The sequence below is a fragment of the Martes martes genome, assembly GCF_963455335.1.
Source record: "Martes martes genome assembly, chromosome: 14".
NCBI lineage: Eukaryota > Metazoa > Chordata > Mammalia > Carnivora > Mustelidae > Martes > Martes martes.
The window spans coordinates 34,762,392-34,790,132 of NC_137902.1; the positions used below are offsets into that span (position 1 = coordinate 34,762,392).

General features: G+C 37.0%; 1 protein-coding gene across 1 annotated transcript in view; it reads right to left on the minus strand.

The window, feature by feature from the left end:
• Window positions 1-27,741, minus strand: part of BTAF1 (B-TFIID TATA-box binding protein associated factor 1) — a 97,474-nt gene that overhangs the window by 45,287 nt on the left and 24,446 nt on the right. Inside the window, exons 5-14 of the mRNA XM_080823317.1 lie at window positions 23,645-23,808; window positions 20,364-20,500; window positions 16,555-16,684; window positions 16,225-16,293; window positions 14,863-14,952; window positions 14,096-14,191; window positions 13,822-13,998; window positions 12,519-12,659; window positions 11,183-11,307; window positions 8,126-8,246 (exon numbers count right to left, since the gene is read on the minus strand). Of these exons, the coding sequence (XP_080679443.1) occupies window positions 8,126-8,246; window positions 11,183-11,307; window positions 12,519-12,659; window positions 13,822-13,998; window positions 14,096-14,191; window positions 14,863-14,952; window positions 16,225-16,293; window positions 16,555-16,684; window positions 20,364-20,500; window positions 23,645-23,808 (1,250 nt within the window). The remainder of the gene's footprint in view (window positions 1-8,125; window positions 8,247-11,182; window positions 11,308-12,518; window positions 12,660-13,821; window positions 13,999-14,095; window positions 14,192-14,862; window positions 14,953-16,224; window positions 16,294-16,554; window positions 16,685-20,363; window positions 20,501-23,644; window positions 23,809-27,741) is intronic.

Sequence of the window (27,741 nt, forward strand, 5' to 3'; positions counted from 1 at the left end):
AGTCTGCTTCTCACTCTGCCTATACCCCCACTCATGCGCATGCTCGCTCTCTCTCAAATAGATATATAAAAATCTTTTTTAAAAATTTAAGAACATGAGTAACCATCAGGAAATGCTGTGGCAAAGAATAAGTAACAGATAGAACTATCAGACATGGTTTACTCTATTTTCTCAGAAAGCAAATAATGTTGTTGAGATCACAGAAGTAACAATAACCATTAAGTGTTCACTTATTAATGACTTTAGATTAAAAAAAATCACAGTGAGCTGCAGAAGTTGGAACTATTTTGCAGCACCTGTTCCCTGAAGTAAAGACAGAAAGAGGAAACAAGGGAGATGATATTTTGGAAGGACAATGGTTATGTGTAGAAGGAATTGTAGGGGGCCGGTGATGAGCCATGTGCCAAATACTCTCATCAAAGGAATCAAAAGGCATCCAAATAGGTAAAGAAAAAATAAAACTATTTGCAGATAACATGATACTATACTGAGAAAACTCTAAGGACTCCACAAAAAACTTACTAGAATTGATAAATGAATTCAGTAAGGGCACAGGATACAAAATCAATATACAGAAATCTGCATTTCTATACAGCAATAATGAAGCAACAGAAAGAGAAATTAAGAAAATAATCCCACTTACAACTGCACTAAAAATAATAAAATACCTAGAAATACAATTAACCAAGGAAATGAAAGACCTGTACTCTGAAAAATAAAACACTGATGAAAGAAATTGAAAATGACACAAATGAAAAGGCAATGGACTGGACGAACAAATATTGTTAAAATGTTTAAATGTTAAAAATGTTAAAGACGTTAAAAAATACCACCCAAAGCAGTCTACAGATTCAACGCAATCCCTATTAAAAAAACCAAAGCATTTTTCACAGAACTATTACAAACATTCCTAAAACTTGTATGGAACTACAAACGACCCTGACTAGCCAAAGTTATCCTAAAAAAGAAGTACAAAACTGGAAGTATCACATTCCTAGATTTCAAGTTATACTACAAAGCTGTAATCAAAACAGTATGGTGGGGGCACCTGGGTGGTTCAGTGGGTTAAGCCTCTGCCTTCGGCATGAGGTCATGATGTCAAGGTCCTGGGATGGAGCCTGGAATTGGGGTCTCTGCTCAGCAGGGAGCCTGTTCCCTCCCTCTCTCTCTGCCTGCCTCTCTGCCTACTTGTCTGTCAAATAAATAAAATCTTAAACAAAAAAAACCCAAAAAACAGTATGGTGGTGGCACACAAATACATATATCAATTAAACAAAAAGGAGCCAGAAATAAACGCATGATTATAGGGTCATTAAACTTTCATAAAGGAGGCAACAATATGTGCTGGGGAAAAGACAATCTTTTCCACAAATAATGTTGGGAAAACTAGACAGTTACATGCAAAAGAATGAAACTGGACCACCTTCTTACACCATACACAAAAATAAAACTCAAAATGGATTAAGGACCTAAATTTGAACCTGAAGCCATAAAAATCCTAGAAGAGAGCACAGGCATTAACTTCTCTGACACCCTCTGCAGCAACATTTTTTTAGGTATGTCTCCTCAGGCAAGGAAAACAAAAGCAAAAATAAACTATTGGGACTACACCAAAATAAAGAGCTTCTGCATAGCAAAGCAAACAATCAACAAAACTAAAAGCAGCCTATTGAATGGGAGAAGATATTTCCCAATGACATATTCAATAAAGGGTTAGTACCCAAAATAGTTATAGAACTTAAGAAAACAACGCCAACCCCCCCAAAATAATTCAATTAAAAAATGGGCAGAAGACATGAAGAAACATTTTCCAAAGAAGACATACAGATGGCCAACACACACATGAAAAGATGCTCAACATCACTCATCATCAGGGAAATGCAAATCAAAACTACAATGAAATATCACCTCACACCTGTCAGAATGGCTAAAATCAACAAAGCAAGAAACAAAAGGGGCTGGCAAGGATGTGGAGAAAAAGGAATCCTTGGGCACTGTAGGTGGGAATGCAAACTGGTGCAGCCACTGTGGAGAAGAGTACGGAGGTTTCTCAAAAAGTTAAAAATAGAACTACCACATGATCCAGTAATTGCTCTGCTGAATATTTACCCAAAGAATATGAAAGCATTAATTCAAAAAGATACATGCACCTCTAAGTTTATTGCAGCAATATTTACAACAGTCAAAATACGGAAGCAGCCCATCGTCCATCGATATATAAATGGATAAAGGAAATGTAGGGTGGGTACGTATACGTACCTCTGTGTATACACACACACCATTACTCAGCCATAAAAATGAAATCTTGCCATTTACAACAACATGGATGGATCTAGAGATATAATGCTAAGTCAAAGAAAGACAAATACTATATGACTTCACTCATATGTGGAATTTAAGAAAGAAAACAAACGAACAACAAAAAAAATGACAGATAAACCAAAACCCAGACTCAACCATAGAGAACAAACTGATGGTTACCACATGGAAGATGGGTAAAACAGATGAAGGGGATTAAGAGTACACTTACCTTGATGAACACTGGGTAATATATAGAATTATTGAGTCACTATATTGTATACCTGAACATGATATAATGCTGTATGTTAACTATACTGAATTTTTAAACAAATTCATCAAATAAATATAACATTGTTACAGTAAAAAAAAATTATCATCAAATAAAATAACCTGGTTACAGCTGGGATACACGGTGGACTTGGAAATTTTTCTTCACTCTAGGTTATATATTAGGAAATAGCAGGGAAAGGATTGACAAGAGCCAAATAACAGAAGATCGAGAGACAGGAATTTAATTCTAATGTACTAGGCAGTAACAAATTACTAACCAATTTGCAAGTAACTGAGGCTATAGTCCCCCAAAGTATCCTTATTGTTACTGTGTAGAAACTAAAGATACAAAACCTGATTCCAAACCATAAGGAGCAAACTACTAAGGAAAGTAGGATACTATTTTTTATAAATATACACAAAGGAGAATGTGGGTAAACTAGAAAACAGGTGAAGTTCTAAGGGGATTACAACTTATTCTTAATATTTTGGTTACAAAATCTTGAAGCAAACAAAACAGAATTATAACTGGATGGTGGATATATAAATCTTACTTTATAATTCCCTGCTCTTTTGTCTATTTTAAAAACTTGCCAAAATTAAAAAATGGGGATACGTGGTGGTCTTGAGAAAAGTTTTTTTTTAGGATTTTATTTATTTGAGAGAGAACAACTGGAGGGGAGAGGCAGAGCAAGAGGAAGCAGCAGGCTCCCCAATGAGCAGAGAGCCCGATGCAGGGCTTGATCCCAGGACTCTGAGATCATGATCTGAGCTAAAGACAGACACTTGATCAACTGAGACACCCAGATACCCTGAGAAAAGTTTTCTAAAAGGGTTTGGCTTTATACTATTATTTGGAAAAACAAAACAAAAAACAAAACAGAAAAACCAAATAAATACAGTAAAGGATTTATGTGGGGGCCAAAACTGGGATGTATTGAGAGTGGGTAATAAATTCCACAGCTCTAAGTCTTCAACAGTGAGAATATGGAAAGCAAGGCTCAGGACAGTGACAAAGCACAAAATATTTTATATGTATCAACATTAAGTTTTGCTACCAGTGTGACTTTCAGTAAAGAGACAATCTGAAGATATAAGCTAGACAGAAATGGGAAATTTCATTAGTGATACCATTAAAAATTTTTAAGGAGAGATAAAGAAGTTAAAGGCATAGATAACTAACACAAAAGGGTACCAGAAACACAACAAACATTAAAACTCAAAAAATAAAGGATCATGCACATACCAGAATAACGAAGAAAAATGCAAAAGGAGGATACATTTAAATGTCTAAAGGGAGTGGACCGGAAAAGCTCTTTGTTCCAAAACACATTCTGTATACTTGTCTAATTTGAAACTGATCTATTACTCAGAAAAATGGTATGTTTGTAAAAGTGCAATTGAAGATATTAGACATTGAAGAGGGAGAGGAGAAGATTACTTTTTTAACCTTATCACCCAAAATCCTCCTGGTCTTTCAGGACTTACTCTAGCCCTCAGTGTTGCTTTCTGACACCTCTCATATTCTGCTCTTCCATTATTTAACTCTTTGCAGGGGTTATTAAACTTACATTGGAAGAGTCTTGTCACGATTAGACTGTAAACTTTTACAAGGTAAGAATAAGAACATTAGATTTTTAAAAAATTTCTCAAAACACCCTGCACAGAATTTTATACAAATTTATTTAACAAATTTTGAAGACCTATGCATAAATGGTGGCTAACATGCTACAAATCACAAAGACAGTTAAGAATTTTGGTATATGACCAAGAGTCATCATCAATTCTTTGTATATCCAGGGCTAAAGTTTTCATTTACAAGCCCGTAAAGGCAAATTCAAAAGACAAAAATAGTAAGTCCTGGATAAGAAAAGCAACAGCACAGAACACAAACATGTTTTCACGACCATGTAATTTTAATAGCCAGTATCAACACTTATTTCAGGGCTAAAAGATATGAAAGAGGATCTGGAACAATCATGGGATTTTATCTAAACTGTGAAAAATTTTTAAATATAAGACAAAATACCACACTGTAAGACTAACAAGAATGAGAAGTCACAATTGACAAATGAGAGAAAAAAAGTAGGAAAGAGCAACTGAAAAGGAATAGTTTAATCACTAACAGCAGTGGCTCTTATCTATCACAACACTCCTACACTATACCATAAATAACACCACATAAAAACTGATAACCAACAAATAGTATCAGTGGGTTGATTCATCGAAAAATATTACTTTATGTTTAATACAGTTTAAGATCATGATCAGGTGTGTCAATCATTTTAATGTTAGCTGTTTTTGGTTTAAAAGTTTGTTTATTTTTAAAAAGTCATTTACATATAATACTTTTTGCCCCTAATACTATAAACTACTAAAATAAATAACTTTAGTAAATAAACTACTAAGTAAATAAGTAAAAACCACCAAAATAAGTTAAAAAGAGCCTGCAAATGGTTTAATCACCCTACAAAGATCAGAAAGGCTTAAAAGAACAATGTGGGACTCATATCCAAAACACACAAAGGGGACACCTGGCTGGTTCAGTCAGAAGAGCATGGAACTCTTCATCTTGTGGTCATGAGTTCAAACCCCACGCTGGGTATAGAGAAAATAAATAAACGTTAAAAAAAAAAATACACAAAGAAATCTTAAAATTCAAGAGTAAGAAAACAACTCAATTTCAAAAAAGGGAAAAGACTTGAATAGATATTTCACTGAAGAAGAGATACAGATGGCAAATAAGCATATGAAAAGATGCTCAACATCATATATCACTGGGAAATTGCAAATTTAATCAATAAGATACCACTACACACTTATTAGAAAGGCTAAAATCTGTAACACTGACAACATGCAGTGCTGATGAGGATGTGAAGCAACAAGAATTCTTGTTCACTGCTGAGGGTAATTCAAAATGATAAGCCAATTCCGGAAGACTCTTTCTTTCTTTCTTTTTTAAGATTTTATTTATTTATTTGACAGACAGAGATCACAAGTAGCCCGATGCGGGGCTTGATCCCAGGACCCTGGGATCATGACCTGAGCCGAAGGCAGAGGCTTTAACCCACTGAGCCACCCAGGGGCCCCTGGAAGACACTTTCTTATAAAATTAAACATACTGCTTGTGCTCTTTGGTGTTTACCTAAGTGCACTGAAAACTTGTGCCCATACAAGAACCTCCACATGAATGTTTAAAACTTTATTCATGGGCGCCTGGGTGGCTTAGTTGGTTAAGTGTCTGACTTTAGCTCAGGTCATGATCCCAGGGTCCTGGGATCCAGCCCCGCATCAGGCTCCTCAGAGGAAAGTCTGCTTCTTTCTCACCCTCTCCCTCTGCCCCTTCTTCTGCTCGTGTGCATGTACACTTTCTCATATAAATAAAATCTTTAAAAAAAACTTTATTCTTAATTCCCCAAAATAGGAAGTAACCAAGATACCCTTCAATAGGTGAGTAAATGAACTGTGGTACATCCATACAATAAAATATTATTTGGTGATAAAAAGAAATGAGTCATCAGACCACAAAAAGACATAAAGAAACTTTAATTTCACATGGCTAAATGAAACAAGCCAATCTCAAAAGGCTACATATTACATGATTCCAACTATTTGACATGCTGGAAAAGTCTAAACTATGGAGACCAAAAAAAGAAGTGATTGTTAAGAATTTGGGAGGAAGAAAAGAGGGATCCATAGATGGAGCAAAGGAATTTTTTTAGGGCAATGAAACTATTTTGTATGATACTGTAATGGGGGATACATACCACTCGGCATTTGTCAAAACCTATAGAATCTACAATACAAAGAGTGAACTCTGATGTAAACTAGGGACTTTAGTTAGTGATAATGGATCAAGACTGGGGTGCCTAGGTGGCTCAGCTCGTTAAGTATCTGTCTCTTGATTTCAGCTCAGGTCATGATCTCAGAGTTGGGAGATCAAGCTCCACATAAGGCTCCATGCTGCGCATGGAGCCTGCTTAAGGTTTTCTCTCTCTGTGCACTCCCCCCTGCCAAAAAAAATTTTTTAAATGGATCAATACTGGTTCATCAAGTATAACAAACGTACTACATTACAATACACACTGTGTGTGTGTGTGTATACACGCATACAGGGGCATATTAGGAACTATGTACTAAAAAAAAAAAAAAACAAACAAACCATGTACTTTTCACTCAATTTTTCAGTAAACTTAAAACTGCTCTTAAAAGTAAAGTCTATTGGGGCGCCTGGGTGGCTCAGTGGGTTAGAGCCTCTGCCTTCGGCTCGGTCATGATTCCAGCCTGCTAGAATCAAGCCCCACATCGGGGTCTCTGCTCAGCGTGGAGCCTGCTTCCCCCTCTCTCTCTGCCTCCCTCTCCACCTACTTGTGATTTCTGTCTGTCAAATAAATAAATTAAATCTTAAAAAAAAAAGTAAAGTCTATTAGAAAAATAAAGAACAACATGAAGTGAAGAAATCTGGTAACTTCAAGAGGGCTAATAACCAAAGTAAATTTAAGAATACTTCCATCAAAACATTTAGACAAAACCACAAAACTGAAATGAAGTGAAAATTCAGAAGAACCCATGACAGTTTTGTCATGCCTGATCAACTGAGGATTATAAAACAAACCTGACAGTTCTTCCTCAGAAGATTGTGATTAGATAAAATAAAAAAAATAAGGCAAAACAAAATTTACACATACTAAGTCACAGAAGTGCAACACAATACCATGCTGCATATTAAAGCAAGTCCACATGGAATATCTCCCCACCTTTTTTAATATTCCTAATTCACAGAGAAATGCATGATTAATGAACATAGGAGAGACATATACCCATACTATAATCTATTGTCTAAAAATAAATAATCAACCACTGCTTTTTAAAGATGACTGGCTCAAACTGTGGTACCCACAAATAACAGCATGTCAGAATGGATCCCCAAATTCTAGTATTTTGTTTGACCTACTGTTATTTTTAAAATAGAAATCTGACGTTTTATAAGCAGGGGAAATGCTTATAAAAAGGGAAAATGACTCCTGAAGTACACTACCCTTGGAAATACCATGCTCTTAAGATTAAGTAATTCTTGGGTGCCTGGATGGCTCAGTGGTTAAGCATTTGCCTTTGGCTCAGGTCATGATCCCAGGGTCCTGGGATTGAGTCCTACACGAAGCTCCCTGCGAAGCAGGGAATCTGCTCCTTACTCTCCCTCTGATCCTAACCCCTGCTTCTGTGTGCCCACTCTCTTTCTCTCAAATAAATAATAATTTTTTTTGAAAGATTTTATTTATTTGAGAGTGAGAGAGAATGATAGAACCAGGGGGAGGAGGGGCAGAGGAAGAAGCAGACTCCTGCCCAATGCGGGACGTGATCCCAGGATCCTGGGATCATGATGTGAGCCAAAGGCAGACACTTAACCAACTGAGCCACCCAGGCGCCCAAGATTAAGTAATTCTTAAGAGGAGGCAAGTGCCTAGCAATTTCATCATCAGTCTTTAGGGGTCATACTGTAGAACTCCAAATACAGCCTTATTTTATATAATTTCAAGATCACTATAGTTCTTACCTGGTCCTGTGTTGATAATAACGTAAATAGAGTCTCCAAAGCTGCTCTTCGAACTGATGATATAGTGTGATGCAAAAAAGGCCAGACACGTGGAACTAAAACTGTGAGTGACTGCTGAATACTAATAAAGAAAACACAGATTAATCTTACTCATTCTCAGCTGAAACTCTGTTGGTACATTATCTAAACATGACCTTGTGAACCTAGTATCCTTCTTGATGGATAAATTCTAAAAACATACAAGTTTCATAAGAACATTCATTTACAATCCTCATTCAGAACTGTTACTATAGCACCAGAGTAGCCAGAGCAAACATAGTCATAAAAAAAATATTAACGTTAAGTTCTATGGCACTAATGCCATGAATTACCTTCTTAAAATAAGAATTTTCTAATATAACTGCCCTTATTTTCAATCTGTCCTTACTCATGAAAATGGGGCATGTATCTCAACTGGCAATCAGGCTACACAAAATCAAGATTGTTAATTGTTTCTTCTTTCCCATGGTGAACCCCAATGGGTAATCATTAGATGCACAGAACTTACATTCCCCTTTGGGGTCACCTCTGTCACATATCAAATGAGCAAGAGGTGGTATAGTAGTAGTTTTGAAATTTTTCATCTTGATTTAGCATTACTAAGAAACCTCAAAAAAAAAAAAGGAAACCTCAACTATCTTCCTTCACAGATTAGAATTTAAGTGGAAAAACATGCAAAGCCACATCAGTGCTAACAACTTGGACCACAGAATTCCTGCCACAACCACGAGCATTTATAAAAATTACCTTGGATTAGGAAATGATCTATAAATAGCATTTGAAATATGTAACTCCATAGAAAAAGGCATGAATAAAAAAGAATACAGCAAGTGTAACTATATATTCTTTTGTGGTTCCTGAGGAGGCCTATCTTTTAACACTATATTCATTACTTGCAGGTTTATATGAACATCACTTCTTACATTTACTTACACATTTAGTAAATTTACTTATAAAATTCTAACTTAAACACATGCACAGAGATGCTAAAACAGACTTGATCCATGTAAAAGCATTATAACAAAGTCTTAATAGTATAACTGCTCATGCTCCCAAAGACATGCTGCATTTCTTACATAAGCTAGAAAGTATCTGCCAAATATAACATAAGAAGCAAATTTTCCAAAAACGCAACTTCGAAAAAAATTAAAACCTTTATTATTTCACATTGAATTAACGGAATTTTCATTTTCTTATATTATCTAGCTTTCCTGACACTATTCAGTTTGTTTGTTTTTTTTAAGTCCTAAGTCCTTATTTAGGGCTGCTGTTAATAAAGGCTCATAGTCCAAACCCACTCCACCCGCTTTTTTTTTTTAAATAAAGTTTTACTGGAACACAGCCATGTTCACTCCTTTATGTGCTCTCTATGGCTGGTTTGCACTACAATGACACAGCTAAGTAGTTTTGACAATGATGATATGGCCTACAAAACCAAAACTACCACCATCTGGGCTTTCGCAGTAAAAGTTTGACAACTTCTGATTTAGGATAATTAAAAACTCTTGCATTTTGCAGCTTGAAAAGGGCATTCACATAGATGAACTCATTTAAACCCTATAGCTTCTGGGGTGCCTGGGTGGCTCAGTTGTTAAGCATCTGCCTTCGGCTCAGGTCATGATCCCAGGGTCTTGGGATGGAGTCCCACATCAGGCTCCCTGCCCGGCAGGAAGCCTGCTTCTCCCTCTCCCACTCCTCCTGCTTGTGTTCCCTCTCTTGCTGTGTCTCTCTCTGTCAAATAAATAAATAAAATCTTAAAAAAAAAAAAAAATCCCTATAGTTTTCACTACTAATTGAAAGTACCTGAAAATTATAAAATCCCATATATGCACTACCACTTTTTCTCTTCCTTTGCTTTTACAGGCACTTACTTTGCTATCCCAACTTGTAGGCTGTCCTACTGGCCTAAATTTAACACTGAATGTTCCCAGAAGGTTCAGTATTATTTGAAATATTCTGTACATATTTTTAATACATCTCAAAGAGCCAGAAATCATTTATAATCATAATCATATGAATATTCACAAAACATCCTCACTAGGCTAAGAATGAACAGTACTTAATTTTTTCATCTGTGGTTTTTAAAGTTGCATATGAATTTTTTCTTCAATATCTCCAAAGATACTATTTTTGTGTGTGTGTGCTATTTTTTTTTCATCCAAAGATACTGTTAATAGAAACAGTATAATTCAGTGGCAGTCTAAAAGGTAGGGAAAACATTAATTAGCTGAACTTTATTTCAATTATCAGGAGAGGAAAACAGGTGACACTTAAAATTTTTGGTTTATGTTTGGCCTCACTCAATCTCTACCTTTAGACATTATATTACATTATTATGTATTCCCTTCCTGATGAGTAATTATTGAAGTCAAGAGCAAGAGCTGGAAGGAACATTACAAGAAAAAGTTCAGGGATGCCTGGGTGGCTCAGCGGGTTAAAGCCTCTGCCTTCGGCTCAGGTGGGATTAAGTCCCACATCAGGCTCCCTGCTTAGTGGGGAGCCTGTTTCTCCCTCTGCCTCTGCCTGCCACTCTGCCTGCTTGTGTGATCTCTCTCTCTGTCAAGTAAATAAATAAAATCTTAAAAAAAAAAAAAAGACATTAAAAAAAAAGAAAAAGTTCACAGAGGAGCAAATTTTGGAAAATGTAATGCTGATATTCAATGATAATTCTTTAGCTAAATGTCTCTAAATAAAGCTGAAATTCTAAATTCTGGGGCTAGAGATAAAGATAATATGCACTGATTCTATTTCTGAAGTTAACTATCATAGGATGAGCAAGATGAAAAATTATATAACCAAAATAGCCCTGGGGTAAAGAATATGACCTTTTTACCTTCCTGCCCCAAATGTCCTGGTGGTTAGAGAGTAAAAGAAAAGGCTGCTTGAAAATAGTAGTCTTTGACATCCCCAGCTTATGGTGCTGTTCTTAAAGATGCTAGACTTTCATTTTTAGGTTTCATTATCTGGAAATGTATGTAAACACTTTTTACTTTACTCCCACTAACTACAAATAATTACCTGCATTGTTGGACCTGAGGATAAGTTAATAAGGATGAAAGAAGAGTCATAATACTATTTGTTGAAGCTGTAAGATCATCTAGTTCCAGAAGAGCATCCCATAATGTATTTATAATGAAGGGTACCTATAAGATCAGTTATTAAGAAAACATTTATTTATTTTACACAAAATATCCACAAGCCACGCCAGACTGTAGCCCCTAATGATTCAAAAACATTTACAATCCCCATGCCTTTGACAGTACCAGTTTTGAGCAAAATTAAGGAGACATTATTTGCCTTTAGTAATTTTCTATTCCTCTTTAAATGCCACTCAACTCTACTTTGGCACTTCCCACTTCCCTTTCTTATCAGGCTTATAATGTAAGGGAGAATTCAGGAATTAAGATAGCCAATACTCCATTTTATGCCAATACTCTATTTTATGTAAAAAAACAAACTCTGAAAACAATACAGTGTACACACACAAGACATGACCCTCTGTGTAAAGTAACTTTAATATATTTAAAACAATACTAATCATCACGAAAAGACAAATTTAGTTTTTGAGCTTTTAAGTAAATACTGCTTGCTGCACTTCCAAATATATGTGTTCTGGTTTTAATAATAGAAAAAAAAGTCAGACAGATCGTAAAAGAGGCCATTTCAAAAAATGAAACCAGATTAAAAAAATCTAAAGCCAAAACCAAAATCAAAATAAAAAAAAGAATCCCGTGTGTCTGAAAACCAGGAGTGAAATAAAGAAGAAATGGTTGCTTTCTTCTCAAAGATGTTCCCTATGTATATTCTGTACATGAAAGGGAAGTGGATTAGTAGACAAAGTTCACTCCTTCAAGGATAATATGTAAGTGAAATTGTACACATCAGAGCACAATCTATCATAAGAAAAATAGAGGATAGGGGACGCCAAGGTGGCTCAGTTGGTTAAGCATCTGCCTTCAGCTCAGGTCATGATCCCAGGGTCCTGGGATCGAGTCCCACATCAGGCTCCCTGCTCAGTGGGGAGCCTGCTTCTCCCTCTGCCTGCTGCTCCCCCTGCTTATGCTCACTCACTTTCTCACTCTTGCTCTCTCTCTGGCAAATAAATAAATAAAATCTTAAAAAAAAAAAAAAATAGAGGATGGGGTGTCTGGCTGACTCAGATGATAGAACATGACACTCTCAAACTCAGAGTTCTAAGTATGAGCCCCATGTTGTGTGTAGAGATTACTTAAAGATAAAATAAAATTTAAAAAATGGAGGATGAAGGAGTAAAAAATACTGTTTTTTCCTAAATACTCTACACCCCGAATGTAAACAAGCTCTGTAGAAGAAAATGCAAAAATATTTAATTTACCTTCTGTGTCTGAAGATACACAAGGCTTTCTACCACAGGTACTAATGATGCTGCAGCAACAGCTCTGACATCATCATCAAGGTCCTGAAGTCCTTCAATTATTCTAGTTAAAACTTTAGGCAATAAAGTATTAATTACATCCTGTAAAATAGTACATCAAAATAAATTAATTTTTTGCAATTAAATTATTGTGCTTAAACATTTTTTATTAAATTTACTATAAGAAAGCATAAATCCTAATCTTTTTTTTTAAAAGATTTTATTTATTTATTTGACAGACAGAGATCACAAGTAGGCAGAGAGGCAGGGAAGCAGGCTTCCTGCTGAGTGGAGAGCCTGATGCGGGGCTCGATCCCAGGACCCTGGGATCATGACCTGAGCTGAAGGCAGAGGCTTTAACCCACTGAGCCACCCAGGCACCCCAATCCTAATCTTTTTTTTAAGTTAACTTATTTAAGTAATCTCTACACCCAACGTAGGGCTCGAACTCACAATCCTGAGATCACAAGTCACATACCCTTCTGACTGAGACAGTCAGGCACCTCATGAATCCCAATCTTTATTAAAAAGGAATCACACGGGGCATCTGCGTGGCTGAGTCAGTTAAGCATCTGCCTTCAGCTCAGGTCATGATCTTGGGGTCCTGGGATTGAGCCCTACATCCGTCTCCCTGCTCAGCAGGGAATGTGCTTCTCCCTCTGGCTCCCCCCACCACTAGTGCTCACTCACTCTCTAACAAATAAAAATCTAAAAAAAAAAAAAAAAAAAAGTCATATAAACAAAGAAAAATAACTTAATAGAAGCCTATGTGTAACTAATTCCATTTGAAAAAGACTACAAGAGTATCAAGTACTTTATTATTCAATGTGGCTTAAAACATCAGAACATGTTTTCAAGGTAAGGCTATGTTGAGGTGCTGGAACCTCAGCTTCTATTCCTTATTCAACACCAAGATAACCAAAAGCGGTATGAGAGAAGAAGGCAGGAAAGCCATCCTTTCCTGCTTCTCCTAACTCCAACCTATTTTTTCAATCTCCCCAAAAGAGCTAGCCCACCCAGGCTACTCCTATGATCATACACTAGGAAACCTCCCTGAGAACTGGTCTTGCTATAAAACAGGAACAAGTTTTCAAACCTAACAAACCATCTTTTGATTTATACTTTAATTATTAGCTCCACCTAGTTCTGTGACACTACCTCAAGAAGGCAAATCTTAGAACATGAAGAATCTATAATTAATGAAAGTAAACTAAGAGGGGAAAAAAACCTCTCCCATACATGCTTCAAAAACTGAAGTATTTACCTGACGAACTGCCAAAGCATACTTTATTCCTAGCAAACCACCATGCCTAACTTCCCATTGTTCTTGTGTAAGTAACTTAAGCAGCACATCCACAGTCTTATGAACTCCTGTTTCATTCATGTGTTTTAACACCACACCTAATGTCTGAGCACAAGTTTCACGAACTGGTGCCACAACCTGTGAATGAGAAAGGAAGAAAACTCATATTTACAAAAAACTTTCTCTGTTGAATTTGAAATTTGATTGGGCAAAGCCTCCTTTTGGCGATACTTACTTCATCAGAAACAAAGTCTCCAAATCTGTCTAATGCAAAAACACAAAGGAGTCTAATAACTAAGTCTTCCAACCACTCTTGATGCTGCTGAATCATCTGTTAAAACAATCATTTTTTAGTTAACAGATCAAGATCATACTTCATATTGGGGACTGAGGAAACATCAGGTCCAAAATCAAAACTAAAATATTGGGACAGACTATTTTAGTCTGACAATAACCAAAACATAGCATAGTCCCAATTATTACCTTTAATATTAACCACATCATATTTGTTGATTAAGTTCAAACATACCATACCAAAATCTTTAAAATTCATGAATTCTATTATGTTACTTGCACTGCAAAAGAAATTAAGAAACTACTCAAAGGTGCTCTGATTTCAATCTTATCTGTCATGTATCTATTATCTATCCTATTACCAGCATCTCATGCTACACCAATCATATTGCTTAGTGACCTCCAAACTATCCTCTTATTCCTTACTTTACTTCCCAGTCCATTATATCCTGCTCAAATACTCCTGTTTCTACATATTTTTCCACTCAATGTTTCTGAACATATCTTTCCCACGAACTCATTCTTTCTGTTAACAAACAGACTTCTTCCTAACCTTTTTACTTTCTTCCTCATATTCATCTTTCCATATTTCTTATTATTAACTATTTATCATTTCTATGTCATGGCCCAAACTCTGTAACTTCCCTGTCTTGGGAAAAGAAGCCAACTACTGAAACTTCATAATAACCAGTCCTTTACTACACTTACCTCTTCTAAAGTGCTATCTCCCATTTTACCACCACTTTTTCCATGAGCTTTAAGGATTTCCCTAAGTCCAGTGCCAGCACCATGCCGAACCTAAAAACAAGAAAAAAATGTCAGAGACTAAATGCTTAAGAAACTGAGTTTAACTCTTCTTCCATATGAAAAAGGATATTAAATTTTTAAGAAATCAGAATAAACTTAAGTTACACTTCAAAAAAATGTTTTTCTTCTGTTCTCTAAGAAAAATTACATATATTAATTTCAAAATTTGGTTATGTCAAATTGTTCTAAAATCAAACTAAGAACACAATTATTCTAAAATCCTTCTGGGATAATAATCTATTTGGCTGTCACTTCCCTACCCTTTACCTGCATTCAGCATTATCATCTAACTCCAACATCAATATTTTAGAAATATATATGTTAAAACTAAGTTCCAAACCTACCAGGATAAATGTGAAAAGAAAATAATTCAACTGTCTCATGACTAATGCCTCACTGTCACCCTGTGGCCTTCTGAAGTGTCATCGAAAGAAGGAAACGGGCCACTGATGCTGCACTCACGTATTCAAGACTCAATTTAAGACTTGAATAACTTTAAACAGAAATACACCAAGGAACAGAAATGCTAAAAGGTATTCCAAAGCAGTGCTTTTTAAATTACCCAGAAGCCAACCAACGCAGGACAGAATGCTTTGAGACCACCAATCTTCAACTTCAATCAGAGGTACTTCACTTTCATCTCTTTTACATATTAGGATCTGATCAAGATTTATTTCTGAGGGGCACCTGGGTGGCTCAGTGGGTTAAGCCTCTGCCTTCAGCTCAGGTCATGATCTCAGGGTCCTGGGATTGAGCCTCACATCAGGCTTTCTGCTCAGCAGGGAGCCTGCTTCCCGCTCCCCTCTCTGCCTGCCTCTCTGCCTACTTGTGATCTCTGTCAAATAAATAAATAAAATCTTTAAAAAAAAAAAAAAAGACATTTCTGAGACTGAAATAAGTATTTCTGAGACTAAAAAGCTGGTTTGGAAACTACTGCTCTTAATCAAAACTGTCCACTTAAAAAAGAAGTTTTACTATTTAGGAGAGATATGCAAGTCCTTATACTACAGCTAAAAAAAAATGAAAAGAAATGAACAGTTCACTAAAGAAATATGACCAAAATGTGTATGAAAGATAAAAATCTGTCTCAAGTTTTCTACTTAGAAGGTGATTGATATGAAGTGCCTGGGTCAGTAGTTCTGAGAGGTACACAAGGAAGAATAGGGACCCTAACAAAGCAGACTGTGCTGGACATGACTCCCTTTATTAGCAAAAAAAAAAAAAAAAGTAGAGCTGAGAGAAGTTGGAATGAAGAAATCTTACCTCCCAGGAGGGATTAAAAAGGTCATTGCAAAGTTCTTCGCAAAAGCTTTCTAAAGGCCATTCATTTGTCTGAATAAGAAAAACAGAATTACTACTAATCCAAAAGATCTGTTTTATGCTAACGATTTAAGTAATTTAATAAAGTGTATTTATTTGTAGATCTAGTAATAATAGGCCTTAAAATTTTAAATAAATTTTTTACTAATGAAGTAAAGATACTTATAATAAAATTTATCTCAATGGATAGATTATTAAATACTATCTCCCGACACATTAGCATGAAAAATTATAAACAATTTCAAAAGACACCTTAGGACATTTCAATAGTACCTCTTCAATTAAGGAAGAACTGTCTGGAATATTATCAATCAAGACTTTGGAATCATTTGCAGACTGATTAATAACAACATTTGCTATTTTTCGTCTCTTTTCTTCTGGTTCCCCATCAGTGCTATCATTGCTAAAAAATAAAAGGCACCATTTAAAAAAGTGAATAAGGAATAATGTGAACCACAAAGAACGTAAGAGAATTCATCATTTGAACAAATGTTTTGCCATATTCTACCTACACGGTTTGCTTAAAATTTCATATACCAAATAAGATTAACCACTTAAAAAGTTTTGAGTAAAATATATTCTCCTAAAAATATATATATGTATATCTATTTATATTTATATTTTCCTACCCTCACTGCTAAATGTAAAATAGGTCTGTGAATTCTTGCTTTCAAACTGAATCTCAAATCTAACAACCTAAATCTGGCCCAGCATAATTTTACTAGGCTTTTGTACCCTGGAGGAACTAATACACTGAGTAACATACTATAATCATACTAGTTCTTGAAAAAATAGAGGTAACTGACTGATGAAAAATGTTTCCAGAAAATTGGAGGAAATATTATTTTATGACTGGAACAAAAATACTGAGGCTAGCCTCAGTAAATAGTATAGTAAAGCATTACAAAAAAGAAGGCAAATAAAACTATTTTATTCAGTATTAACAGAAAGGACAATTAGCACAGTTAAGGTATACACAGCATTATTCTCTATAAATATCCTCCCCATCTTAATGATTTATTTGGCCAACCATTTTTTCTAAAGGTGATGAAAGAAATCTGACCCTCCTGAATATCATTCCTAATTATTATTCCCCTAATTCACTCCCTATTATTCTTCCCCTAGCTCTCTCCAATCTAGCCACACCGGTTGGTCATCATACTGCCCTTGAAATTGTCAGGCACATTTCTCCTTCCAGGCATTTGCCCTTGCTGTTCCCTCTACTTAGAATGTCTTTTCCAAATATTCATAGAACTGGCATCCTCACTTCTTTCTGATCTTTAATGAAAAGCCACCTCTGTGAATCCCTCTCTGACCATCCTACCTAAAATTTCAAACTCCCCACAAAACATTTCACATGTTCCTTGTTTTATCTCCTTTGTCTTTCTTGACCCTTATCATTAACATGATATATGCATATATACACAGTATATTTACTTATTTATATTCTTTTTTCTAAAAGATTTTATTTTGGGGGCGCCTGGGTGGCTCAGTCGGTTAAGCTAATTGTCTGCCTTCAGCTCAGGTCATGATCCCAAAGTCCTGGGACTGAACCCCACACTGGGCTCCCTGCTCAGTGGGGAGCTTGCTTCTCCCTCTCCCTCGGCCTCTTCCCCGACGCCAACTTGTGCTCTCTTTCTCAAATAAATAAAATCACTGAAAAAAAAAAGACTTTATTTTTACTTTATTTTTTTTAAAGATTTTATTTATTCACTTGACAGAGATCACAAGTAGGCAGAGCAGCAGGCAGAGAAGAGAGGGGGAAGCAGGTTCCCTGCTGAGCAGAGAGCCCGATATGGGGCTCGATCCCAGGACCCTGAGACCATGGCCTGAGCCGAAGGCAGAGGCTTAACCCACTGAGCCACCCAGGCGCCCCAAAGATTTTAAGTAATCTCTACACCTAATGTGGGGCTTGAACTTACAACCCAGAAATGAAGAGTTGCATGCTATACTGACTGACCCAGCCAGGTGCCCCTCTTCCTCCTCATTTATTTTTCCCTCTAGAACACAAGCTCCATGAAGGCAGAATTCTTATCTATTTTATTCATCAATGCATCCTGAGGCCTAAAACAGTATCTAGCACTTAGAAGGCAGTCATAAATATTTGTGGAATGAATGAATTATAAACTCTGAAAAATAAGGTCAAACTATTTCAATATTCAAATATTTGTAAATGTGCTTATATGAACAAAGCCAATAGAAACATTAATTACTATATACAATCCTAGTAAGTTGTTCACTTAAAAAACTTTGTGGCTGGGGCGCCTGGGTGGCTCAGTGGGTTAAAGCCGCTGCCTTCAGCTCAGGTCACGATCCCAGGGTTCTGGGATCGAGCCCCGCATCGGGCTCTCTGCTCAGCGGGGAGCCTGCTTCCTCCTCTCTCTCTGCCTGCCTCTCTGCCTACTTGTGATCTGTCAAATAAATAAATAAAATCTTTAAAAAAACAAACAAACAAACAAACTTTGTGGTTTGGGAACCTGGGTGGCTCAGTGGGTTAAAGCCTCTACTTTCGGCTCAGGTCATGATCCCAGGGTCCTGGGATCGAGTCCCGCACTGGGTTCTCTGCTCAGCAGGGAGCCTGCTTCCTCCTCTCTCTCTGCCAGCCTGCCTACTTGCCTATCTGTCTGTCAAATAAATAAATAAAATCTTTAAAAAAACAAAACAAAACAAAACTTTGTGGTTTAATAAAGCTTCATAAAATTTTCATACTAAAAAAACCCACTACCAAACAAAAAAACAATTTAACCCTAAGTAAAAATGTATAGCAAGTAGATTTTTGTTATTTATTCCCCCTTTGTGCCTAGTCTTTAAATAAATGCCGTGGACACTTACTTTTTAGCTTTATATGAATGGAAAAAACAAAAGGTTCTATCACCTGCAAAAAAACTTTTTAAGTTCTCATGCATTTAATTTATCCTTTACTCAAACACTTCTAGACCACCACTAAAGATCCTGATTCAACACAGCTAAGTGGAGCATCAAAAACAGTATTTTAATACATTCCTCAAAGTGCTTCAGAAGAAGGTTGTTTTGAACTACTCTTAGAAATGCTGTTCCAAATCATACACAGATACCACTTTTATTACTTCATTTTAAAAAAAAAAATGAGGACAGTGATTTTGTCTGGAGTTTTTCCTACAACAAGATCAGGTAAACAAACCTGCATTATTACCTGCTATTTGGCTTAGCCCCCAGGCTGGAAGACAGATGATGTAATGCTGGGACAGTTCTATACTCATGCAGTTTTCTTAATTTGTGGCCCTTAGACAATCTCTCTCTGACTTCACTGTACTAGCCTCACTTCTGTCTACTCATCCTAGACATACTGTCTTTCTGTTTCTTGAACAGTCTATGATTAAGGCATTTACACTTGTTCTCTCTACCTGGAATGCACTTCCCTTGGAAGAGCTTCAGCCTCCATCCAAAGGTCAATTAGTAAGAAAAAAAATCTTCATATGTAAATTATTCTGGGGAAGCGGTCCTCCTCCCTAGAACTAGTAAATAATTTCTGAAAATTGAGCACGACAAACCAAATGGTATTCCATGCCAAAGACAATGTCAGCAAATGTTTTTAAAAATTAAGCAGAGGGGGACGCCTGGGTGGCTCAGTGGGTTAAGCAGCTGCCTTCGGCTCAGGTCATGATCCCAGCGTCCTGGGATCAAGTCCCACATTGGGCTCCTTGCTCGTCAGGGAGCCTGCTTCTCCCTCTGCCTCTGCTGCTACTCTGCCTGCCTGTGCTCTCTCTCTCTGACAAATAAATAAATAAAATCTTAAAAAAATATATATTAAAAAAAAAAAATCAAGCAGAGGGGCACCTGGGTGGCTCAGTGGGTTGAAGCCTCTGCCTTTGGCTCGGGTCATGATCCCAGAGTCCTGGGATCAAGCCCCACATCAGGCTCTCTGCTCAGCAGGGAGCCTGCTTCCTCCTCTCTCTCTGTCTGCCTCTCTGCCTACTTGTGATCTCTGTCTTTCAAATAAATAAATAAAATCTTTGAAAAAAAAATTATAAAAATCAAGCAGACACAGATTTAAGCTACAAAGCATCAGTATTTTAAATGAATAAGCAAAAAAAGGTTACTACCTCTTCTCATTAGTTTCCACTGCATCCCTGGATCTCTGTTTTGCAAATAACTTGGCCATTCTTTTAGCTTTGTTCTTTTGTCTATTGCTCATTCCTGCTCGAAATTCTGAGTCAATCAATTCAGCTGCCTGGAGAGTCTAAAAGAACAAAAGAATGCTGTTTTAACTTTTGAAGTTAAAATAAATACCCACAATCTTAGCCTCAGAAGAGGACTATGACTATAAATTTCACTATATCCAAATTGACCACATTTTAACAGTATCATGCTATTTTGTTATATGGCTCTACCATAATTTCACTCCCTTCTTCCTTTTTCCCTATTCTTCCAATTCCCAAAAGATGCTTGTGTTCTTAACTTTTATTGTCACAGATGTGGCACAAATGTATGATCATAACCCACAGAGAGGGTTTTGAAAAGGTGATACTTCAAAATAACCACAATAATAAAGAAGATGAAATATACAGATAAAATGGAGTATTATTCAGCCATAAAAAATGAAATCTTGCCATTTCCAGTAACATGGATGTATCTAGAGAGGATAATGCTAAGCGAAGTAAGTCAGAGAAAGACAAAGACCATATGATTTCACTCATATGTAGAACTTAAAAAAACAAAACAAACGAACGAAGAAAAAAAAAAGAGACAGACAAACCAAAAAACGATTCTTAATTATAGAGAACAAACTGATGGTTACCAGAGGGGAGGTGGATGGAACTATGGGTGAAACAGGTAAAGGAGATTAAGAGTACACTTATCTTCATGAGCTCTGAGTAATGTACAGAACTGCTGAATCAATAAATTGTACACCCCAAACTAATATAACACTGTATGTTAAATTATACCAGATTTAAAATAAAAACAAAATAACAACCATAACACCACCCAAAAGTTATAATAAAGAACATCAATAAATAATCATCTGTTGAAAGAACTAAAAATTACAGCTGTAAGTGATCCAGCATCCTATAGTCAACTTAATCCATATTGCTCCTTTTTTTTTTAAGATTTTATTTATTTATTTGACAGACAGAGATCACAAGTAGGCAGAGAGGCAGGCAGAGAGAGGGGGAAGCAGGCTCTCTGCGGAGCAGAGAGCCCGACGTGGGGATCGATCCCAGGACCCTGGGATCATGACCCAAGCCAAAGGCAGAGGTTTTAACCCACTGAGCCACCCAGCGCCCCTTGCTCCTTTCTTCTTAAGCAGTCACTGTCTACTGTTTTTTGCTTTTATGTTTTTGGGGGTTTTTAAGACTTATATATTCACTTAAGAGAGAGAGAGAGCACACCTATGCACACACGGAAGAGTAGGAGGAGAGGGAGAAACTATGCAGACTCCTTGCTGAGCTCAGAGCCCGACACCAGGTTCGAGATCTCACAATCCTGAGATCCTGACCGGAGCAGAAACCAAGAATTAGACACTCAACTGACTGCATCACCCAGGGGCCCCTGTCTCCTGTTTTTGCTGTCTTTTCCATTCATGACATTATAAAGGCTATGAGACAGAAATGCTTTGAACTCAAGCCTAAAAATCCTCTCTGCTCTCAACAGATTAAGAGCCAACTGAAATTCACACTTTGACAACCAATCAGGGTCACTCATATGGATGCCCTGCTATAGTCTTGGTCTAGGGACCACTGGCATAAATTTAAGCTGTGATGAACCTAGGGCAAAGGGTGACATTAAACAACTCCTACCACAGGTCCATGACTTATAAGGCCAACCCAACTTGGATCCTGCAAACCTCAAACTGGCTGTTGTCCATCCCATATACAACTATTCCGTCTACAGCCTATTTTCTCTAATATACCTGGCCCACCTTTTTTTTGTATCATACACAATTACCACACTGTGATCACATTACTACATTTTCATCCTCCTTTATTCTACTGTCTTCTTTATTTATTTACACCTTATGCTTCCCTTTGTACCCCATTTCTCTCTGTTCCTTCCTGATGTCATTATACCTTCTGGCTCTTTATACTCTTTTTTCCTCTAGAATGTTCCAATTATTTTCCTGTCTGCAAAAGTTATTCATCAACACATACTCCCTTAACCCTAAAAAAGCTACCAAAACCTGATAGTTCAGAGAATAACTAGTATAAAGGCAAAGGCAAAGGTCAAAAGGAAGAGAAGGTAAATGTTTCATGACTACAAAGCAGGAATTCTAACAAGAACTAGAAAAACCTAAAAGATACTGCAGGGGCAAGAGGAAAGAACACCAAACCCTCTGAATGGTAGTATTTCACTTGCATGTGAATTTTTCTGAGGAGACAGTCATAGCTTTTACTGGAGCTTAAATAGTTTGGGATATTAAAAAAAAAAACAAGAAAGAAAGAAAAGAGCAGAAGCAGCATGTAGGCATCCAGTGGAAATTGGAAGAATAGAGAAAAGGGAGGAATACAGAGCAAAGTTATGGTACAGCCAATACAACAACAGAGCACGAAGCTATAAAAAAAATGTATAATCAATCTGTATATGCTGATATATTCAGCTATATGAAATGGGAAAAGGTAAATATGGCTTAAAAAGACACATATACTCATGTATATATGTATAAGTAATTTATAAAGGGTTGCCTGTGGGGCATAAGGACATGGCTGTCAATTACTGAAAACTTCTTTTACTTCATATTATATACTTTTCTGCACTGTTTGAAAGTGTCCTTGTTATCATGTCTGTTACTTTCTCAAATAAAAGAATAAGTCATAGCTCTAAAGATTTTTAGTATCATCATACTAGCCCTTACTATATTCCACACTCTCAAAGCATTTACTTTTTTTTTTTTTCCACTAAAAAACAAAGGAAAAAGCAACTAGGATCTCTCAACAGCAGTGACTCCTAAAAGATCCCCCACAGCTTTTATCTAACAGTCAACTCAGAGTCTGCAAGGTAGGTTGAACTTCTGTCTCTTAAGAATCTGGTGTTAGGAGCAACTGGGTGGCTAAGTGGGTTAAAGCCTCTGCCTTTGGCTCAGGTCATGATCCCAGGATCCTGGGATCAAACCCTGTGCATCATCGGGCTCTCTGCTCAGCAGGGAGCCTACTTCCTCCTCTCTCTCTGCCTGCTTGTGATCTCTGTCAAATAAATAAATAAAATCTTCAAAAAAAAAAAAAGTATCTGGTGTTAGAAATCCATTTAAGAAGATACTAAATTATGATGGCACAAGCAGCAATGAGCAGATGAACAGCATTTTTTTTTTTTTAAACTGCAATGACATGGCAAAATGAGCCAAAACCGTTGTGTTATTACTTGCAATCGAACAACCAAAGATTTTACCTACAGGTTGTTTGTTTACAAGGGCTGCTGAAGTTGGGGTATAATCCAAATCTTCATCATTGAAGAGTTCTTCAGTACTCATTCCAATGGCTTCTCCCATATTAAGACCAAGTTTCTTCTGTAACAGTTTCCTCTGGCGTGCTATCCTCTCTTTAGGATCCACTTCACCTTTAAACAGAAAAGAAATGCATTTCCTCTAAATCTCGTTTAAGAAGTTTTCTACTAAATGAAAACCAAACTTGATTTAAAAAAATTTTTTTTAAGATTTTATTTATTTATTTGACAGAGAGAGACCACAAGTAGGCAGAGAGGCAGGCAGAGAGAAGTGGGGGAGAAGCACGCTCCCCACCAAGCAGAGAGCCTGATACGGGGCTTGATCCCAGGACCCCAGGAACATGACCCGAGCCGAAGGCAGAGGCTTTAACCCAGTGAGCCACCCAGGCACCCCGAAACCAAAAATCTTGTCCACTGCTGGTGTGAATGTAAAATGGTATACCCACTATGGAAAACAGTATAGCAGTTCCTAAAAAAATTAAAAATAGAAATACAATGTGATCCAGTATTTCCTTTTCTGGGTATATAACCAAAAGTAATAAAGGCAGGGATTCAAAAAGATATTTGTATACCCATGTTCAAAGACAGCAGCATTGTTTACAATAACCAAAAAGTAGAAGCAACCCAAGTAACTACTGATGGATGAATATACAAAATGTGGTATAAACACACACTGGAATATTACTCAGCCTTAAAAAGGAAGGAAATTCTGACATATACTAAGACATAGATGAATGCTGAGGAGATTATGTTAAGTGAAACAACCCAATCACAAAAGGACAAAAACTGTTATGACTCTACTTATATGAAGTGCCTAGAGTAGTCAAATTCATAAAGATAGAAAGTAGAATGGTGGTTGCCAGGGGCTGGAGGGAGGGAGGAATGGGAACTGTTTAATGGGTACAGTAATCCCCACTCATCTGTGGTCTCACGTTCTATAGTTTCAGTTACCCACAGTCAACAGTCCAGAGGCAGATGATCCTGCTTTCGACATATCGTCAGAAGGTCATTAGGCTAACAATAGTAGCCTAACACTTACACCATGATGCCTATGTCATTCACCTTACTTCATCTCATCATCTAGGCATTTTATCACCTCACATCATTACAAGAAGGGTGAATATATTACAGGAAGACATTTCTAGAGAAATTTATATAATTTTTATTAAAGTATATCATTATAATAGTTCTATTTTATATTATTGTTGTCAATCTCTTACTATGTAATTTATAAACTAAGTTTTATCATAGTTCTGTATGTATAGGAAAAAATAGTACATATATGGTTTGGTATTACTACCTACAGTTTCAGGCTTGAAATATATCCTTTGTGCGTAAGGGGGACTACTGTATAATGTTTCCATTTTGCAACATGAAGAGTCCTGGAGACTGGCTCACAACAATGTAAATGTACTTAATATCACTGAACTATACAGTTAAGATGTAAATTTTATGTTATCTATACTCCACAACAATTAAAAAATTGATACAACCAGTAATAAAAACTATCTAGGGAAACAAAATGAAATAAGCACTGATATATATCACAGGGTGGATAAACCTTGGAAACACCAGTCACAAAAGATCAGATATTAGGGGCACCTGGGTGGCTCAGTGGGTTGAGCCTCTGCCTTTGGCTCAGGTCATAATCTCAGAATCCTGGAATCGAGCTCCGCATGGGGCTCTCTGCTCTGCATGGGGCCTGCTTCCCCCTTCCCCTCTGCCTGCCTCTCTGCCTACTTGTGATCTCTGTCAAATAAATACTCTTAAAAAAAAAAATCACATATTAGGTAATTCCATTTATAAGAACTGTCTATAACAGGCAGAGACAGAAAGATGCTTAGGGCCTAGAAGGAAAGAAGTAGGGTGTCAGAGGTTGACAGATAAAGGATATAGGGTTTTTTCTCGAGATAAGGAAAATACTCCAAAATTGACCACATGTATCTGTGAATATATTAAAACACCACTGAATTGTACACTTTAAAAACAGGTGAACTGTATGGTATGTGAATTATATCTCAATAAAGCTATTAAAAAAAATTCTGGGCGCCAGGGTGGCTCAGTCTGTTAAATGGTTGCCTTCGGCTCGGGTCATGATCCCAGTATCTTGCGATCGAGACCCACATTGGGCTCCCTGCTCAGCAGAGAGCCTGCTTCTCCCTCTCCCTTTGCCTGCCTCTCTGCCTACTTGTACTCTCTATCTCTGTGTCAAAAAAAAAAAAAAAAACCTTAAAAAAGAATTTAAGGGGAACCTGGGTGGCTCAGTGGGTTAAGCCTCTGCCTTTGGCTCAGGTCATGGTCTCAGGGTCCTGGGATCGAGCCCCACATTGAGCTCTCTGCTCAGCAGGGAGCCTGCTTCCCACCTCCCCTCCCCCGGCCTGCCTCTCTGCCTACTTGTGATAACTCTGTCAAATAAATAAAATCTTTTTTAAAAAAAATTTTAAGACTGCTCTCTCAGAGGGAAAAACACGAGGCATCCAAAAGTGAAGACTGGATCACAAGTCCATGACACGCACACAGAACCCAAAATCAGACTTCTCATTCCAGGGAAAGGAGAAAAAACCTACACAACTGCAAAGGAAGATCAGCCTAGCACCTATACTAATCACATATGTGTCCTTCATGTATGAGGAAACAAACAAAGATAAACAGACATGTAAGGAAAATCTAATTAGAGAATCTTAAATGAGCACTAATCAGCAAACTGCAACTCAACAGCATTAAAATCTGAGCTGCCCAAAAACTGGGGTTCCCAATCCTTGTTATGTATTAGTTACCCGTAGAGTTTTTTTTCTTTTAAATACAATGTCTTGGACTTCAAGCTGTATTACAAAGCCGTAATCATCAGGACAGTATAGTACTGGCACAGAAACAGACACAGAGATCAATGGAACAGAACAGAGAACCCAAAAATGGACTCTCAACTCTATGGCCAACTAATGTTCAACAAAGCAACAAAGAATATCCAATGGAAAAAAGACAGTCTCTTCAACAAATGGTGTTGGGAAAATTGGACAGCCACATGCAGAAGAATGAAACTGGACCATTTCCTTACACCATAAACAAAAACAGAGTCAAAATAGATGAAAGACTTCAGTGTGAGACAGGAATCCATCGAAATCCCAGAGGAGAACATGGGCAGTAACCCCTGCAACCTAAGCTGCAGCCACTTCTTGCTAGACACATCTCTAAAGGCAAAAGCAAAATGAACTACTCAGGGTTAAAAGGTTCTACACAGCAAAGGAAACAGTCAACGAAACAAAAGATAACCTACAGAATGGGACAAGACATTCACAAACGACATATCAGATAAAGGGCTAGTATCCAAGATCTATAAAGAACTCATCACACTCAAAACCCAAAAAAACTACAAAAAATGCAGTCAAGAAATGGGCAAAGACATGAACAGACTTTTCTCCAAAGACATACAAATGGCCAACAAACACATGAAAAAATGTTCCACATCACTCGGCATCAGGGAAATACAAAGCAAAGCCATAGTGAGATACCACCTCAGACCAGTCAGAATGGCTAAAATTAACAAGTCAGGAAACAACAGATGTTAGTGAGGATGTGGAGAAAAGTACCCTCTTACACTGTTGGTGGGAATGTAAATTGATGCAGCCACTCTGGAAAATGGTATGAAGGTTCCTCAAAAAGTTGGAAATAGAGCTACCCTACAACCTAGCAATTGCACTATACTAGGTATTTACCCTAAAGCTACAAATGCAGTGATCCAAAGGGGCACCTGCACCCCAATGTTTATAGCAGCAGTGTCCACAACAGCCAAACTATGGAAAGAGTCCAGATGTCCATCGACAGATGAATGGGTAAAGAAGATGTGGTATGTATAGAATGCAATATTACTCAACCATCAAAAAGAATGAAATCTTGCCATTTGCAATGATATGGATGGAACTAGAGGGTATTATGTTAAGCGACTTAAGTTAGTCAGAGAAAAGACAAATCCCATGTTTTCACTTACAATGTGGAATTTAAGCAACAAAACAGATGAACATAGGAGAAGGGAAGGAAAAATAAAATAAA